Source organism: Gymnoscopelus microlampas, assembly GCF_963454915.1.
Source record: "Gymnoscopelus microlampas genome assembly, chromosome: 5".
Classification (NCBI taxonomy): domain Eukaryota; kingdom Metazoa; phylum Chordata; class Actinopteri; order Myctophiformes; family Myctophidae; genus Gymnoscopelus; species Gymnoscopelus microlampas.
Genome location: NC_139942.1, coordinates 25,274,487 through 25,295,101, shown reverse-complemented (window position 1 = coordinate 25,295,101; position 20,615 = coordinate 25,274,487). Strand labels below are relative to the sequence as shown.

The 20,615-nt window shown below is 42.3% G+C and overlaps 1 protein-coding gene across 2 annotated transcripts in view; it reads left to right on the top strand.

Moving 5' to 3' along the window:
• eif2b3 (eukaryotic translation initiation factor 2B, subunit 3 gamma) overlaps positions 1-20,615 on the top strand; it is a 61,869-nt gene that overhangs the window by 22,477 nt on the left and 18,777 nt on the right. For both annotated transcript variants that reach the window (XM_084058783.1, XM_084058782.1), the window contains exons 4-6: positions 3,724-3,883; positions 4,537-4,648; positions 17,824-17,913. In XM_084058783.1, the coding sequence (XP_083914909.1) occupies positions 3,724-3,883; positions 4,537-4,648; positions 17,824-17,913 (362 nt within the window). The remainder of the gene's footprint in view (positions 1-3,723; positions 3,884-4,536; positions 4,649-17,823; positions 17,914-20,615) is intronic.

Here is a 20,615-nt window from a genome sequence, read left to right as displayed (position 1 = left end):
TATGTTCAAAGCGCTAACACGCTAATAGCGTGTTTGTGTGTGCTTGTAGTTTTTCATGCACTATAACATCTTTAGTGTTAATTTAACTCTGCAAGTGTAAAAATGTACCCTCACTGGTCCATTTCCAAATCAAGGCTTCCCATACCAGTGTTAGTTCTGTGTGTTAACCAAATCTTCCATACAGTACAAAAGGGGCCACTGCCAACGCCCCGGCCAGCCATTTAACAATGACCTTTGACATTAGCTACAGTAGGGAGGGGAACGTCCGTGGCGTCTTAAAACAGCTATCTGTTGGCCATGTGTGTGCTCATACTATACAGCCCGTCTCAGTGTGTGTGTGTGTGTGTGTAATGTATGCCATAAACATAGCATGTGTGTCGTGTGTGCGCGCTGCATGCAGAAGCAGCAGCACACAGATGGGTGTCACGGCCTAGCTAGCAGCGCCAGCCAGCCGAAGCGGGGCTCGGGGATGTGGGTGTTTTGGGGCCCCTGGCTCCAGGCCTTCTCCCCCAATGAGCCATGGAGACTGTACAGAACCAACTCCCCCCCCCCCCCCCCCCCCCTTTACTCTCCACCTCATGTCTTTTTCCATTACTCTCCATCGCTTCTCCCTCCCATGTCCTCCTCCCCTCCCATGGTAGCGCTCTCGCTTTCCATCTCCCACCTCAGCACTGATAATGAAGTCACCTGGAGTGTGGAACCCCAAGGACCCCACAAGGTACTGTAGGGTGTGGAGTAGGGATGGATCATGGAAAATTACATGTCACGATTACTGTGGCCCAAGTAATTCATATTAACGATATTATTGTGATAATCAAAATATGCTTAAAACTCGCTCTCTAGCCACTTGCACCTCAGCATCCCTATTCTGGGGGGAGCGTTCGCCCAACAATAGTAGTTCGGCTATTTTTGGGGAAGACATTTGGTGTAGAGTGAAAAAAGAGCGTATGAGCAAGTGTGCTTTTTACACATCCGTTTTTACTTTTAAGTATAGAGGGTTTAAGTGGTAACAAATATGCAGCTCAGCAAAATAATTTGATCCCAGTGTCAATTCAGATCCCAATTTCACAATACATTTAAATCTCTGTGATACAATTATTGTGAGAGTTTTCTTTATCACGATAAACGATAATAACGATTAAACATAAAAATGTTAAATCGAAAAATATCGGTATCGGTTTTTAAAAAATAAAATAATGCACTTTAATAATAAATATGGCAGTGTCATAATGACACTTTTTTGACAAGTTGAAGTCATTCTCTTATTTTGCACAGAGAATGTTTACATTTGGAAAGCCTTGTTGCATTTATGAATGCATCCAGTGGGGCATCACAATAAAATATGTGTTCGTTCCACAACAGGAGATATGTGATGTTGTTTACTGACATTAGTTTTGCTGAAAAAAAGTCTTATGTCCTTGAGAGATGGGACCCTCGATGCAGAGGCTTTAGGGTAGAAGGGCGTGAGGCCGCAGCCAGTGTTGCCAGACTCTGTGAGAGAAACAAGCAACCAGGTCTTGGAAAACCAGCTCAAAACAAGCGACTATGGGCAACGTGAGCACTTTAACATATACATTAGGGGTGTCACGATTCACTTACCTCACGATTCGATTCAAAATCGATTCCTAGGGTGCCGATTCGATTAAAATTGCGATTCTGCGATTAATTGATATTCGATTCGATTCTGCGATTTATTGCGATTTTCTAGGGTGCCGATTCGATTAAAATTGCGATTCTGCGATTTATTGCGATTTTCTAGGGTGCCGATTCGATTAAAATTGCGATTCTGCGATTTATTGCGATTTTCTAGGGTGCCGATTCGATTAAAATTGCGATTCTGCGATTAATTGATATTCGATTCTGCGATTTATTGCGATTTTATTAAAAAAAAAAAAAAATTAAAAAAAAAAAATATATATATATTTTTTTAAAAATCGATTTTAATATTTTGAATCGATTTTTAAAATCGTGGCATTAAGAATCGCGATTTATTCATGAATCGATTTTTTTTGACAGCCCTAATATACATCAGCTATTTGAATATATTTTCAAATAAAATATTGCGGGGAAATTATAATAAGCAGATCTGGCAACCCTGGCCGCAGCAGGGCTGGACAATGGGGAGGTCGGGATTCCTGGAGGTAAAAGGTTTGAGGTGGTGGGTGGGAGAGGTAGAAGGGGGGAGTGAGTGGGAGGTAACAGACATGGGAGCAGCAGATGGGAAGCAGACACGCTCTCAAAACAGAAACAATGACAAAGCCACATAGGATTTATTAAGGGCTTGATACTGTATACTCCGTTGCGCACCGGTCTCATGCACCTCAAAATAGCCGATCTACAAGCTCAACAGCACGCCTGCTATGCGTCGTCAGTTTGTAGATCTTGCTTTTATCCAGCCGCGCAACGGAATATAAATCCAGCTGCTTTAAAAGGTTTAGCAAACTTAAACCCCTACCTGCGTGTGCGTGTGCGTGTGCGTGTTTGATTTGTACGCAAACAAGGCTAAACTTGGAATCAGAAGAGCTAAGGGTTTGTCAAGTAGGTTCATGCCTGACTCTAGTCTCCCCCTCAATCTACTCTCCCACCTTTTTCTTCATCTCTCTCTCTCTCTCTCTCTCTCTTTGTCTCTCTATCTATCCCCCCATCATAAGCTCATTTCTGTTGTGACTGTCGTTAGGCAACACAGCCCATGCCTCTTCACGCATGAGAGCCTTCCTGTGGAACGTCACCATTGTTCTCGTGTGTTCATATTTACTCAGACTGTATGCATACCGGCACGACTGACAGACGCATCCATATGTTTATATGTTGTTGCCACTTTTTGTATTGCTGCTATTTTGGACAGGGCTCCATGGATCTAGCATCTCAACGGGATTTACCTGTATAAATACAAGTCTAATAATCCACACATTGCAAACATAAAGCATAACGCTGCACCTTCTTTTTCTGACTTTCTGTGTGATGTTTTCGACGTGCACTGTAAGTGGTACACGTGTACTGTTCATGGGTGTCTGTGTGTGTTTACTCTCATTGGTTTTAGCATTGGTTGAGGGAAGCCACACTTTTTGGATGTTCCCACGTTGGCAATGAATTAATCTTCACAGCTATAAAATAATCGCAGTTATGACTATATTAATCAAGCAAAAACATTGAAAATGTGGGTTTTTGAAGCAATGCAATAAGCATAACTTTTACCATGTGTCTGTCAGCATTGCATCAACACAGTGTACCCAAATGTGTGCACTCTGCACATAACTTCAAACCCAAACGGGTTGAGCTCTAAACAAGAAGTCAGATATATGCGACGTATTTGTAAAGTGGATAGTCACTTGATGTCATGTTTACACTTTGAGTTGAGATCAAAATGAAACCGCTGGTTATGACTCAAATATAGCCCTTTTCTCATACATGTAATAACAGAGAACTTGAACCGCTTTTGACTTTTCAACCTGGCATCCCTATTTTGGGCATGTCATCATTATAGGCTAAAATAGGCTAAAATAGTTACAAATAGTTCAGAAATAGTGGATAAGCTCACAATGCACCGTGAGCTTGTAGACGGCTAATTTCGTCACAAAACGTGACAAAATATAAAATAGGGTTTAAGTCATTAAACTAAAAAATATAACCTAAATATTAAAATTTTCTTTGGTTTGGTCAAAAAAAAAAGATTTCTCCTCAATACAGCTCTTTCTCTCTCTCTCTCTCTCTCTCTCCCTCCAGACGGATGTGCTGGTGGTCAGCTGTGACCTGATCACGGACGCAGCGCTCCATGAGGTGGTGGATCTGTTCAGAGCCCACAACGCCACCCTGTCCATGCTCATGAGCAAGGCACACGAGTTCACAGAGACAGTTCCTGGTCAGATGGGCAAGAAGAAGTCAGGTAAAAAACAGTCTTCTGGTTGATGGTGTCAACTCATTAGATTGTTGCATCAAAGCAGTATAGCAGAGTTGGGCGATTACACTGCTGGGCCATATGGACAAAATGAAATATCACAACCTTTTACAAAATACCTTCATATCAATGTTGTGACAATAATATCATATTATAACTATGTACATTTTTCTATGAGCATATTTTTTGCTATTTTTGAAAATAAAAATAAAGAAAGAAAAACATTTATTGATATAAAAGTTTTGAAACTTTTTGCAATTTTTTTAAAGTGTATAGGGTTTAAATGATTAAAACCATGAAAAGACTACACTTATGCCATATCACAATATTATGATATCCAAAATCCTAGGTGATATCTTAGTCTCATATCACAATATCAAATCAATATAGTATAATATCCCTGGTTAGCGACTATCTTTAATGTAGCTGTGCAACCGTTTCTAATTCTGTTTTTGTGTTCTCTCCCATGATGCAGCACTGTTATAGGAGATGAGATGTTAACAGTTTCTAACGCTGTGTGTGTGTGTGTGTGTGTGTGTGTGTGTGTGTGTGTGTGTGTGTGTGTGTGTGTGTGTGTGTGTGTGTGTGTGTGTGTGTGTGTGTGTGTGTGTGTGTGTGTGTGTGTGTTTCCTCCCATGCAGCGGAGCAGAGGGACTTTGTGGGTGTGGACGAGTCAGGGAAGAGGCTGCTGTTCATGGCCAACGAGGCTGACCTGGAGGACGGCCTGGTCATCAGAAAGTCCATCCTCAGGAAGTAAGTCAGGAACGTAACAATCCATTTTAACACTGGTTCTCAAACCTTTTCAAAATCAAGGACCCCCAAAATGTACTTGGCCATGGACCCCCATCTGAAAATATATTGTGCCAGGGACACACCCATACAAGATTTGTGTGTTAAAAATATTCCAAATTCATCCAAATTGTTCACGATTTTCAAGTGGCCCATGAATAGGTTTTAAAATGGCTAAACTAATTTTGATGCTATATTAACTACTTTTGCTGGGCACGCCCTGGAACCCCCTCATGGACCCCTGGGGGTCCCCGGACACACTTTGAGAACCACTGCATTATAACATTGATCATTTTAAAATTACTATAATCTATTACTATGTGAATTATAATTCACTATGAGTCTAATCTTTATTATTGTTATAAAGCATTATAAGTATTAACGAGTACTTACAACTATAATTATACAGTGTTATAAGCTAATTATAATGCATTATAAGTACTAGACCGATGGCCAACTTGGGAATGATTCATGTCCGGACCGATGCAAGTTGGGAATGCATGCCCCACCCAGTTACTGTATGTAATATCTGTTATACCCATTGTCAGAGTACATGTTGTCTGTCTGTGTCCCTTTTATGCCCATATATGGAGTTCTGTGTCAGGCATGCCCAAATATGGAGTCTAGGCCAGTCTATGACATCATATTGATGACATCAACGTACTCCATATATGGGAATTTTGGGGAGATCCGTTGATCCAACCGACTTCCCTCTCTCACACCCTCGAGTACTCGCCGATGTGCATGCCGAGTTTGAAGTGACCTCTTACGCCTCATACGGAAGTATGATCACATCTCCCAGATTCTTGCCTCCCTCCACTGGCTCCCTGTTTGTTACAGGATTCAGTTTAAGATCTTAATGTTTGCTTTAAGTCTTTAAATGGGTTGGCACCAATGTACATATCAGAGCTTCTACCCAATGGCCCTACAAGGGTCTTGAGGTCTACTGACCAGTCACTTCTTAAGGTCCCAACAACAAGGCTGAAGGTGGTATAGATCATTGGTATACAGTAGATCATTTTCCGCTGTAGCGCCCAAACTGTGGAATGATCTTCCAACCCATGTTAGAGCGTCTCAAACCTTGCCTGCCGAGAAGTACAAGAGAGTTTTCAAACGTGATTTAACGTTTGAAAACTTGCGTGTACTTGGCTTTCGATGATTCAGACTGAGAGTTGCTGTTTCCACTAGGCAATGTGTCTATTGCGCCCTCTATGTGTCCCCCCCCCCTGTTTATTGTGTATTGTTTTCCTCTTAGTATATATTTTTTGTACATCACTGGGGTTCAACGCTGTTGTTTTAAATGTGCTTTATAAATAAAGTGGATTGGATTGGAAGTTGTCTGTCCCCAAAAAACGTCAGACTCGACGCTGGGCACGGCACTCCCCCGGGTCCTCAGCGACACGCTGACTTTGAAGTCGGTCGGTCGAGCGGTTCTCAAGATGCGTGAACTACAGGCGAACACACAGACAGAGATTTTTTTTGTGCATTTATACTGTAGTGGAATATTTATAATGCGTCACAGACATGGACTTCATATGAAGTGTTACCTTGTTGTTTTTCTAGATAGTTTAAATGCCAATAATAAAATGATATTTCTTTCCACATTGGATAGAAAAGGAGGAGACACAGGCCAGCTGTTTAGTTCATAGCCTCTCATGTGCATATAGCTCAGTCTGTACAAACATATCACGCAATGATGGAATGGAGGTGTCACAACTCATTAGAGACACACTTTATCACTAACTCACAAGAGGGGAAATAGCACATGCAGTATGTGGCTATATGTGGAACTGTTGCACTACACTGTGAAACGAGCGTGTCCAAATGTAACCAAATGGACCCGCAAGGGTCCACTATGTTACATTTGTACACTCTCGGAGTTGCAAATGGACAGATTAACCCATTCAATCCAGGAACATCTGTGTCATTTTAGATTTTAGTTATAACCATTATTTTATACTTCGGCTATTTTTGTTTTAAATATTGAACATTTGTGCAAATCTTTTTTTTTTACTCAAATCTTTGTGTCTGGGGGTCCCTGGAACAAAATATTTCGAGTTTGGGCTCGCGGCCAAATACATATCATTTTTGGAGGTCCTTGACATGAAAAAGATTTAGAACCGCTGATGCCCCCAGAGGCAAAGATTTGAGTTACAAATGTTCGCTTTAGAAAATACATATATTCAAAGATTTGCACACATTTCCAAGATTTAAAAGAAAATAGCAGATCTACAAGCTCATAGCGCGACACTCAGTGCCACGCTATGAGCTTGTAGACCTGCTATTTTTCAATAGCCAAAGAAATCTAAAATGACACAGATGCGTTCCTGGTCTTAAAGGGTTAACACTGAGGACTTTACAGTGTAGCTAAAATGGTAAACCCACATGTAGCATATCTGAAGATGTTAGCATACCTCCATTTCTATTGATGTCATGAAAAAACAATAAAAAACTAAGTGCTAGATTAAAGTCGATAAACGTTTAAGCATGAAGTAAGTTGACTACAAAATCAAAGTGTCGTATACAAATCACAGAGAAAACTCAACCAAATGAAATGATTGAGAAATACATCATCTGCATGCTTTTAGATGAACTAGTGAGGCCAGTTTGTGTTTTTCTGCTGGTCTTTTTGATTGATTGAGTGATTTATTGATGTTTTTATTGACAAAAGGAAAAGAAAAGGAATACATATTCATTTGGGGGGTCCTTGACATGAAAATGTTTCACAACCACTGATCTAAACAACATTAGACAGCAAGCCCAAATAAGCAACTACACTTTAGAAACAAGCCCCCAAAAAAACGCAACCCGCAACCACTAATATTTACAAATGACTTTGCAGAAAAACAAGCCCAAGGTTGCTTATAATAAGCGGACATGGCAACACTGGTCCTCAGCCCTACTACCTCTGTCTTATCCACTAACACAGGACCTGCTGCCCAAGCTTACAGCTTATTAAGCCTCAGATATACGTTGTTGTGTGTCGGTGTCCTGCTCAGTAAATAGCAGATCTACAAGCGTCACGATCTGCTATTTACGGCATGCAGCACCAACGTGCAACCAAAATCAGGCTTTAGCCAGTAGCTCATGTTTTTTTTCTTTCTTTCTTTTTACTTCCTCCCCCTTTCTTTTCTACCTTTTTACATGAGTGGGATTTTCTTTCTCTTTCTTTCCAGAGGCTTTAGTTAGTGTGTATAGTGTTGAGGTGGTGGGAGGTTGTGTGCACAGCACACACCCACACTTGGATTGGGTGCCTCTCTTGTTGGGTCTAAGCTCCTTTTTAAGCCCTTGCATCTGTGTACCATGCATGCTATCTCAGGTCTGGGTTCAGACACTGTTTAGCCTGTTCTTGTGAAATGGACCTTCGTGCAACACAAGGACACTCAACTCAACTCAAATGGATCAGTAAGGGTCCGTTTGGTTCCATTTTATACACTCTGTGAGTTCCAAATGGATAAATGAATACTGAGGATTTCACTGTGAAGACTTTGAGAATAGAATTGTATAGAGAGCTGTGATCTGAAAACTCTTCTGCAGAAAATATCAGATCAGCTTTTTTCTTTACAAAAGCTTTCCCCACAATAACCGAAAACAGAAAAGACACTAGTGTAGAGCCCTGAGGGACTCTGCTCAACCATATGGGTTTTTTAAAGTGGTTAAGTAGTTACTGTATGAGCCCTGGGTCATAATTGGTCAGTCATTTCATTGGGTGTTAGTTCTATGCCAGCAATGAGAAATAAATAAGGTGTTTTTTGGGAGTGCCTTTTCGGGTGGTATGATGATTACTTGGACGGGTGTTATAACTGATAGTTTGACTAAATCTGGATGTTTGGGGCTGGGTTTTAAATACTGCCCTCTAAACTCTAAAAGTGTGTGTGTGTGTGTGTGTGTGTGTGTGTGTGTGTGTGTGTGTGTGTGTGTGTGTGTGTGTGTGTGTGTGTGTGTGTGTGTGTGTGTGTGTGTGTGTGTGTGTGTGTGTGTGTGTGTGTGTATGCGTGCGTGCCCCGGTGGTTTGGATCCCAGTAACAGTCAGAACGCTCTCCGTTCTCTCTTAAGAGTCTTTGGGTTCTACGGTCTCTCAAGTCCAGCGTATACGTGGGAGAGCGAGTGTTTTGGGAGCTCGTAAATACTTCAGGGAGCCAGAGGAGCCACTGTAAATTCTGGCCCTATAAGAGAAAGGAGCTGAAGCAGCTGCTATATAGCATGCTTCTCCATACACAGGGAAATCCTGCACACACACACACACACACATAACACGCAAACACATTATGGCGGCACGGCGAAATGAGGTGCGCGGCGACCGAGAAACCCACTCCGACACACACACACACACACCCATCCTCACACATTGTCACAGCGTTATGGCAACATATCGAGCTTACGGTTAAACATTCACGGGCTTACAGTGAAAGACTTATAGCCCGCCGGCTGCCTCTCACCATTTATACACACACATGCCAGACAGGGCACATTAAACTGTCACAGAGAAATCGCTCGATATATTTATAGTTCATAGTGGTAACATAGTAGAATCCAGTATTTTTTTCGGCAAACTTTGATCGTTGATTTGATACCGGGCTTGACCGACTAGTAGTGTACTTAGCTTCAATAAATGTACATGTCTTTGAAGTTTTGCGCATCGCAAACCATTACAGCTGAGGAGGGCCCCTCCTGGATAAGAATGTATGCGTGGAGAGAGACACACTCTCTCACACACACACACACACACACACACACACACACACACACACACACACACACACACACACACACACACACACACACACACACACACACACTACACATTATCGTCCCCTTGCATGGTGAGCAGTCTGGATTTGTTCTAAATGTACACATTGTCTTGGGACTTAGTGTGTTAGACTAAGCAGCCTGCTCAGTCTTGTGACATCCGTCCCCAAAGCTTTTTTTTTCACCCTTCAGAAAGGAGCCCTCAGCCTCAGCCCTTTAAGCTCAGTAGGTTTTCCTTTTTGCATCTTGTGAGTTGTGACCCCTTAAAATGAATGGACGCCTTAAGACTCTTCCCTCGTTAGTTCTCATTGTCCCTCGCGTTATCTATTGGTGTGTTTCTTAAAGACACAGACACACAAAAAAAGTTTGATGCATTTTAAGAAAAACAAGACTAAATGCCCTACCTTGCACCAGACCTATATAGGCGGGTACGCAACACGCACACACACTGAAACCCATCCGAATTCAACATATCGCTCATGTAAACAAAATAAGTAAGTAAGCAGGTTTATTGTCGGTATCAGCCGAGAATTTGTTGATGCTTTTGTGTGACGCTGTAGTATGATAAAAAAGCTCAAAACACTGCAGGATGATAAAGTAGGGCATTAATTTACAAAAAACAGAAATATTAGAATATGGAGATAAGTGGTTTCTGCCCGAGAGCAACGATATATTTGAATATGGAATAATCGCTGACAGCCCAACTCAACAATACAGCTGTAGCAGTTCCTTCCTATCCATTTCGGGGCTGACTCACCTACATTACCTTGCAGTCATGCATGAATAGGTGGTATAAATTAACTGATTACTAAGTGATTATTACGTTGACATGTCAGGATATCACAGTTGTCTCTTGGACTTGAACCCGTTTAGACCTGAGGCCCATTCTAAAAACGCCTTCTAAATCCTGAGCTAAGTTTTCTGAAAAACCTAGCTATATCAACAGCTAATGTGACACAGTGGAGTTCCCGGCTCGAAATGTATAACAATGTATACACATCCAGAAAGCCGAGAACCGAAGCTGTCATCTGTTTACGTTGTCTTTTACGTTCATGAAATATAAACATATTTACATTTTATTTTTGAATTCATTTCTGCTAAGCAGCAAGCTATATAGGCTTCTATTAATTTGATTTATAATAGGACAAATTTGCGCGACTGTAAAGACGAAACAGAAGCGGGGAGGAGGCGTCACATACACTTTATCCCCTGATCATTTTCAGAGAATGCCTCCTGTAATGTCCTGTAACGACCACATGCCCCAAATAATGCCAGCAGCAGCAGTATGGCCATCGTGGAGGGTGGTCCGCCTCCTGTTTCCACTTGATGTTTAAGGTTAAGGTGAGCGGAGAGCTTTCGTTTCCCTCCCATCTGCTGACATCATTATATCATGCTAGTAAAGCTTCTCCCGTAGATGGTTGCATGCTTTCACTCCGTGCAATGAGCAGAACCGGCTTTTCCTCTGCAGAAAATTGTTCGCGTCTCATGATCCAACTTTTGCAGAATCCATCATTTAAATAACAGTGTGTCAGGTGCAGGCACACTTGGCTCTTAAAGGAAATGGGAGATGACACTCTGATTTATGTTATGCCCAAAACACACCCATGACTAACTCAGAGACTTAAATGCAACCCCTTTGCGTCTTGCAGCCTCACTTTACGCCCAGATTATCCACTGTCTAAATGGCAAAATTGGAGTTGGACTATAGCCCCCAAGGCACAGCTTTAGACCATGCACCACCTTGTGCATAGATCTTCCACCTAAACAGTCTAAAAGCCCCGCTCACAGCCCTGCTTACACCTAACTGGAAATTGGCCTAAGGTCGGTGCTATATAGATGAACAGCCATCGGGTCACTAAAATCGGTACAGTGTTGGAAGCTGCCCCTTACATCATGAAATCCGTCATAGGATCACCAAAATCAGAAGGGGACATTGTCTGGGGAGCATCATGGAGGTGCACAATGAATTCCATGGAAATCCACCTGGTAGGTGGAGGTTTTGTTTGGAAATAAAGTGGTGGACGGACGGATGGACCGACCAACATGCATGGCCATCCTTAGAGCCCCCCGCTAGTAGTCTTGCGAGCGACACTGTTGCCTCCAACAATTTTCATATGCTTCCGTCATACAGTCTGGAGGACGGAAGCTCTGAAAATGATCAGTGGATAAAGTGTACTGTATGTGACGCCTCCTCCCCGCTTCCGTTTTGTCTTTACAGTCATGCAAATTAGTCCTAATATAAATCAAAATAATAGAAGCCTACTGTATATAGCTCGTTTTGTTTAGCAGAAATGGAAATTCTAAAATAAAATGTAAAGATATATTTTTTATATATTGTCATGTACGGAAATGTCGAACAGGTGACAGCCTCCGTTCTGGGCTTTCAGAGTGGGTAGTTCCAGACTCTATACATACAGCATTTGGAGATTGTGGAATAGTTGTCTGGCTACGCGAGACTACCCCCCTAGCACATGATAAAAATGTAGTTTTATGTACAGGAAATGAAAGAGGCCCTGGGGGGCTTTCCAGTCACTGTCTGTACAAAACCAGACAACAAATCAAGTTGAGATATTAACGTAATGTCATGTCATGTCAGGAATCAGACGTCCATTAAGACACTCCTCTATTCAATCATCTTGTCCTTCGTCCTTCTCTCCTTCCAAACAGCCAGCCAGTCCACCCAAATACCCCAGCGTACATACAGCCATGTATAGCTCAAACCGTAGCCCTGCATTGGATTGCCCCCTTGTTCTATCCCCTACTAGTTTCCACAAGTTTGAGGTGTGTCAGCTCACAACATTCAACACATGTGAGAGTGTTTGACCCAGGAATCGATTAAACAGTGTGAAGAACCCGGGCAGACTCTTCCCTCGTACATTCCAGCTTAGCTTTCCACACCCTCTCACACGCGACCTGGCCATGGGCCCATTTGTTGTGTGATAAAAAAACTTATACTAAGGACTTACGACTTCTTTTGTAAACTCGTGAAATTTCAGATAAAAACGGATGGATGTGAAGGATAATACTACAGTGTCACAGAAGAGTAGCAGAAATAGGGTTAGGGTTAGACTCACAGCGTGTCGCACTGCAACAATTCATTCATTTTTGAAAAAGTGAATGTGGTTAAATCTGTCTGTGGGTTTTATAAATATTTAACCAATGAAAAGTATTAACAAGAGCATCGGATCCATTGTAACACAAGTTATTTTTTCCATTTCCTGACAAGCAAGAGTTTTGGACAGATTTCCACCTGGCAGCGACGACATACTGTATACACACACACGCACACGCGGGCGCGCGCACACACACACACACACACACACACACACACACACACACACACACACACACACACACACACACACACACACACACACACACACAGGCACGCACTATAGTTGAACTTAGAACAAAGACTAAAACCTCAAAATGTTTTAGTATTTAAAATCTTTTCTACTGTCTCAATCGCAACAAAACACTGGTGCTTTTTCAAGAGGATGAAAGAACTTCTAGACAATGATAATCAGATCAGATTTAAAAGGACCAGAACATACCCTTCAACCACACATACACTTAATTATAAAAAGACAAAAACAAAATAAGGACATTTTAAAAGCAGTTCTCTCTACATTAACCCATTAAGACCGGGAACGCATCTGTATCATTTTTAAATTTCTTTGGCTATTCAAAAATAGCAGATCTACAAGCTTGTTTGTGATAAATCTTGACAATTTGTGCAAATCTGAATACATATATACGTATTTTTTTAAAGCAAACATTTGTAACTCAAATCTTTCCTTCTGGGGATTCTACACATGTCTTCTAAATCCTACATTTTTTTGAAAAACATATGTTTCTATATCAGTGGTTCTCAAGGACCCCCAAAATTATATGTATTTGGCCACGGACCCCCCCCCCCCATCTTGTTTTGTTCCAGAGACCCCCAGAAGCAAAGATTTGAGTTAAAATGTTTGCTTTAAAAATATACATATTCAAAGATTTGACACATTTTCACGATTTTGTTTAAAAAATAGCCAAAGAAATCTTAAAATGACACAGATGCGTTCCCGGATTGTATGGGTTAAGTTATTTCGGTGAAGACCGTTGCATGTGTCAGTTGCATGTGTCTGGGGGTCTCCCTCTGTGTCCAATTAAAACGCACCGCTGGCTGCGCACACATTCCAGGTCTGGTGGAAATAGCCCCGGTGCATTGTGGGAAAAACCAGGTGGGAGTTCTGTGTGTTCCCTAATAGCGGTGGTTCTCAAAGTTGGGGGTCCAGCGACCCTCAGGGTTCCTTGAGGGGGGGGGTTCAAATGGAACCCTTACAGGTCTGTAACTCTGCGAGTGTGTACACTCTCAGAGTTATGGGGGTCTTTGAATATTAAAAAGGTTGGAGAACCACCGCCCTATAGGAAGCCGAGGCAGCGCGGCACTCGTTCTCCAGGCCTTCATATCTGGCCAAGCACTGCTTCTTTGTTTCATTCATTCATTCATTTGATTTATTAGTTGTTTCTTCATGCCAACCCGTATTGATTTCTTTTCTTGGAGTGGAACCAAACCTCTGGTTGATTTGCCAGGCTGGTTTTGGCTGACAGAAGTTTTCCGCTGGTGGAGGCAAAACTTTTTTTTGCAGACTGATTGTTAATCGCTTTAAGTCTTTTTCCCTTGGCACTTTGGTCCCCGTACAACTTTTTGATATTCGGTGGTAGGAAGTTACAAGGAAAACACACACAACCACACAGAAGGAAAAATCAATGATGTCACGGTGCAAGGATGCAAAACGTGGTGGTGTTATGTTTGGGTACAAGTATCACACTATCCCTCTCGTTCCATATTAGGGCAAGCGTGCCGTGCGGCTCGCCCAGGATCAGTGGAGCGTTTTCTTTTAATGCAATTCAATATGCGTTTATGTGACTTTATGTGGCCCGCGGAAGAAATCAACAGCTTTAAGCAGCAAGATGCAAAACAAAAGGAATCCCACAGAGTCTGCTCTAGAGGGAACTGAATGCCATAGATAATGGCTAAGCTCTATTAAGCCTCTATTTGGAAACCAGACTAATGAGGACCAAGTCATTCAGCTGCACTTGAGTCATGTTCCGTGGTGTTTTTTTTTGTTGCTGTAATTAAATAAGACATTACACTCCATGTGTGTTTGAGAGAGAGAAAGAGAGAGAGAGAGTGGTGTGACTCATCTCCCACTGTGGACTTTAGTAGTACTTTAGTAGTAAGTCATTAAGTCGTTGGTTGAGTCATTCCTTAGCCCGAGGAGCTTCGTAAATTCCTCCTCCTTTCTGCGCCGAGCTCTACATCGACTCTACAACCGCCACACATGATAGTGTTGTTGGACGGGAAAGCAAGACAGTTTTCATTTCCTGGCAGAAATGCCAAGGTTCTTTTGCAGATGATGTAAATGCAGAAAATATTTATGCTCCAGGAGCCGGGTCGGAGATTTAAATGCGTTACATGAGCGGAGTAAGCTCATGTTCAAATGTTTTATATACAGGAAACCCTAATATATAATTCTAAAGGAGTTTCTAGCCAGTTGAATGCTACGTAAATTGTTCTTTCCTCCAAAAGTATGTGAATAGAGACACACTGCAGCCATTTTGCTCAATTGAGTGTTTCAATCTCACGTGCAGCAAAATGCGTGTGCGTTCTAGTCCAGCAGAACGTAGCAGTTCTTGTAGTCGAGGGCCCATCTTTTCCTGATTCCTGAAGCGACTTACACATTTCTAAAGATGTGTTCATTTATCCTTTTGCAACGTACGGGTCCATTTGGTTCCATTTGAACACACTCTCAGAGTTAAGTTAACACTCAGGATTTTGTAAACGCAAACTCAAACAGGTAGACGCACTCAAACGTGTACTGTACGAACGTGCATGCATGTTGCACAGGCATACAGACAAATACTGTTGAGGCGTGCACGCGTCGCACACACACACACACACACACACACACACACACACACACACACACACCTTGCTACTGGCCTGCTATCCCTGGATATCTCGCCTGGTTGCCCACAGGTGGCAGCAATGATGTCACATGTTTGGTGTTCCCGTTAATTCTACCTTTAACCCTCTACACATAAACACACACGCACACATGCACATAAACACACACACACACACACACACACACACACACACACACACACACACACACACACACACACACACACAGACGTAGTCAGGATATGCTAACATATGAGCTGTTGCGTGAAGAAGCACATTGGGACCACATGTGGAGTTTCACACAGTCACTATGTGTGTGTGTGTGTGTGTGTGTGTGTGTGTGTGTTCTGGAGGGGGGGGTCATCTACTGGTTGGTAGGTTAGACACATGTCCTCTTTATGCTGTTTAATAGTAGGGCTTACAGTCATCATAATTCACCGCAGATTTGTTTACACACACACACACACACGCACACACACACACACACACACACACACACACACACACACACACACACACACACGCAGAGTGTGATTTATTGCTTTCAGCATCTGGTTGTGAAATCTGCGTGACCAAACACTCCTCCTGAGTCACTCTCAATGTTTCATAGTACATTCTGCAGGCAGGACCCAGGACCAGAGTGGAGGGACAGAGAGAGGAGAGGAGAGGAGAGGAGAGGAACGGGGGGGCGGGGGTAAGCAAAGGGACGGACCGCATTGAAAAGGGAGGGAGAAGAGGTGGAGAGACAAAGAAATATGTGGGCGTGAGAGTTTTGATGATGTACAGTAGACCCCAAAAATCGCCCATCTACGGCTAAAATAGCCGCTTGTAGATCTGCGATTTCCGGCGCGCAACACTGTCGTGCGCCGAAGTACAAATCGGGCTTGAAAGAAGAAAGATGGCAGGGGGAGGGGGAGACGGGGTGTTTGTTTATTGCAGCCTAAAAAAGATGAGATGGTTTGCGTTGGCTCTCGCTTCATAAATGTCACTTTTTTTAACACACCACAGGTTGTTAGAGCTCTGCTCTGCGTGTCCGGCGTGCGCGCGCACACACACACACACACACACACACACACACACACACACACACACACACACACACACACACACACGTGCTTGAATGTGCGTGCATTTGTCCTGTGTCCGTGTTGGAGATGGTGGAGGCAGTAGTTCTAGCGGGTGGTGGGGTGGGGGTGTGTGACATGTACCATGTACCATGTCGCCAGAGGACAGAAGACAGATGTCACCGCTCTGTGACTTTTATGTGGGCCCTGAGCCGTCTCTTGCCTTTTATGACATGGTCTTGAGGAGGAGCAGTCCACCCTCGAGTGGGTGGAAATGAGAAGCAAACCGTGAAACTGTGTGTGATGAAAATAATTGTCTTTGTGAAGCTTTTTCGCCGTAATTGCCCTTTGTAGCGAAACGGGCAAAAAAACAAATGTTCCCCAGAAGTAGCAGTATGAAGGCAACCACACTAATGAATGTTGTTGCCTCTGGCTTTGATACAAACATGCTGATCTTCCTTTTTTGTGTTTTTTGCTTAGCTTTTAGTATTCTATTGGCTGCACTTTTGGTTAGTAAGTGGTGAGTTAGCACTCCAACGGAGGGTTTTTGTTTCGTTTTAGGATCACTGTGTCCGTCCGTCCCCATCCGTCTTTGTCTATCCGTCTATCCATCTGTCTGTCCACTTTAGTCTTCAAACAAGGTATCTTGAAGATTACCTGTCTAGACCAGTGTTCTAGAACTTGTACATGTCAAGGACCCCCAAATTGATATGTATTTGGCCACGGACACCCCACCTAAAAATGTTTGGTGCCAGGGACCCCCAGATGAGAAGATTTGTGTAAAAAAAAAAGAAGAGCAAAATTCATCAAAAACAAACATTTTTAAAACATTTTCAAAAATAGCAGATGTACAAGCTTGCATTGCGGCACAAAGTGACGCTCCCATTGGTGTCACTTAGCCCCGTCCACTTTGTCCTCATTGGCCAGTACTAGGTCCCCTAGTGGGGCTTTTTATGGTGGCCTTTCCTTTCTTTATTGATGCTCTGTACAGTGTAGAGAGAGGAAACAGGGAGAGAGAGTCGGGGAGTGACATGCAGCAAACAGAAGGTCCCAGGTTCCATCCCCGGAATGTGTCCGTGAGCAAGACACGCTGAATTTCCCCCTCAGGATCATATATATAATATATATGTTGCTGTATATTATTATTATTAAATGGATGAATGAATTATCTGTCTTATTGATGGAAAACTCAATAAGACCACCTGTCCAAAACTGTTGCCTTTCAGTTAAAATATGGAGGTTTCTGCCCGACAGCAACGATATATTAATGTATATTATTATTATTAGATGGTTGAATGAATGATCTGTCTTATGTACTGTAGACTGTTGTTACTCATTCTCTCTCGCTGGTTCTCTCTCTCTCTCACCAGACATCCAAGATATCACATCAAAACAGGTCTAGTGGACGCTCATCTCTACTGCCTGCGCAAGTCAGTGGTGGACTTCCTCACAGAGAACAAGTGAGTGTTCTCAGAACATTATTACATAAACCAAAAGACTGAGCATGCACGCACGTACGTACGCACACACACACACACACACACAAACACAATTGAAAATTAACCTATTCAATCTGGGAACGCATCTGTGTCATTTTAGAGTTCTTTGGCTATTAAAAATAGCAGATCTACAAGCTCATAGCGCAGCACTGAGTGCTGCGCTATGAGCTTGTACATCTGCTATTTTGTTTTAATCGTGAAAATGTGTGCAGATCTTTGAATATATATATTTTTAAAGCGAACATTTGTAAATCAAATCTTTGCTTCTGGGGGGTCCTTGGAACAACATATTTTGAGATGGGGGGTCCGCAGCCAAATACATATCTAATAATGTTTTCAAAATCCTAACCGTATGTTCCTATATCAATGGTGTTCCAACCTTTCCATGTACCAAGGACCACCCAAAATGACATGTATTTGGCCCGGACCCCCATCTCAAAATATGTTGTTCCAGGGACCCCCAGAAGCACAGATCGGAGTTAAACATGTTCACTTTAAAACATATTTACTGTATATATACCTATTCAAAGATTTGCACACATTTTTCACGATTAAAAAAAAATAGCAGATCTACAAGCTCATAGCGCGGCAAAAATGACACGGATGCGTTCCCGGTGTTAATGGATGAAACCAAAGAACTGCACACACACACACACACACACACACACACACACACACACACACACACACACACACACACACACACACACACACACACACACACACACACTTGAAAATTAACACACATTCATTGGCGAGTCTGTGAGCTGCACAAGGCTTTGAAGGGTCATTTTAGCAGGGTATTGTAGCGAGGTGTTAATTTGTTTTACTATGTGTCACCAGGCAGGCTGTAAGGCCTTTAGCCCCTTCAGACAGACGCTGACAGGGGGACAACCTCAGGTACTAGCCAGCCTATTATATAAACATCCATGCTGATCACTGTTTAGGCGCTCCATCACTACACAAGGGCATGCCGCCTTACCCCTTATGCCTAAATCTTTAAGGCATTGTGTTACTATTTTGAAAAACATTTAATTTATTTTTTAACATTAACGCTTTGTGAGCTTGTAGATCGGCTATTTGAACTACTTTAAAACGTTTTTCAAAATAGTAAAAAATGCCAAAAGAAAGTTAACGCAGGCATAACGCAAGATAGACGCCTATTTTCACAAAATAACATAGCAAAAAATAGCCGATCTACAACCTTAGAACAGATCGGCTATTTTTGGTGAAGAGATTTACTGAAGACAGAAAAAAGTGGTCCAAGTATAGAGCCAACTCAGGTCCAGTTTACCAAGTCTCAAGGGTTTAAGTGGTTAACCACTTAAGCTCTATACTTCTTCAAGCACTTCACGCTCACAACACAGCTTGTGAGCTTGTAGATCAGCATTTTTTTTGCTATAAAATAAAAATAAAAATGGATATGCAGTTTGACAAAGTTTGACAAATCTTTACTTATTTGCCCAAAATAGGGACGCCAGGGGTCAATGTGGTTAACAAACATATTTGTATTACATTGTTAAACTGCGATATAATCAAACATAAATATCAAATGCATGTATTTAATGTAGTCTGACCAGAATTGGAACATATACCCCAGAACATACCCCCCCCATCAGCAAATACAACCCTGTCTGTATTGACAGGTAACGCTAAAACTAACCCTAAAAATGAAATATTTAACAAAATTCAGAAATAGCAAAAGCAACAGATCTACAAGCTCAAAACGCATCGTGCAGCGTTTCAAGCTTGCAGATCTGCTACTTTTGATGCTTTTGTGTGACGCTGTAGTATGAATAAAGTAGTAGGGTGTTCATTTACGAAAAAAACACAAAAAGTTAACATATAAAGATAAGAGGTTTCTGCCCGACAACAACGATTATTTTGTATTATGCGAGATCCACTTCCTTGGCCTACTGGCTACAACAAATGTGGTGCTGATGGGTCCAGTGATTTGCAAGATTAACCACCGTCACACAGACAGACCGCCAGACAGACAGACATCTACAACCTCATAGCGCTTGTATATCTGCTATTTTTGAATAGCCAAAGTATAAAAGGTTTTGTGATGCTATATTAACACATTTTGCTGGGGACCCCCTGGAACCCCCCCAAGGACCCCACTTTGAAAACCAATGCCGTAGGAGTCACGCCAAAACTTATTTGCTTTTACCCCCCCCCCCCACCCCAAACAAAAGATTGGGTCCAGAAAACGTTATTGCCCGAGGTAAAAACCTATTTTATCGTTTGATAGAGGATGTAATTTGACCAACACTTGGAGAAAGCCCACAGCCAGGAGATCATGCTCACTCACAGACACACAGTAAAGCCTGATTTATTCATAGTTTGTCATATGGGCGGTGTATTAAATATATGGCCATTTATACTTAGTAGCGCGGCGGTGTCTCGCACTGAAAACAGTGGATCTACAAGCTCATAATGCGTCACACTGCGATGGCGTTGTGAGCTTGTAGATTGGGGGGTTCATGCTTTTTTTTTTGTGTGTGCACGACACGGCGCTCAACCAAATATAAATCAGCCATTAGGCATAACACGCACAGCCCACCGTCATCTACAACAGCTTTTCCATCAAAACCATATGCAGCTGTCCTCTTCCTCCCAAAAATGTCTCCTCCTTCACATCGTTGCTGTCGGCCAGGAAC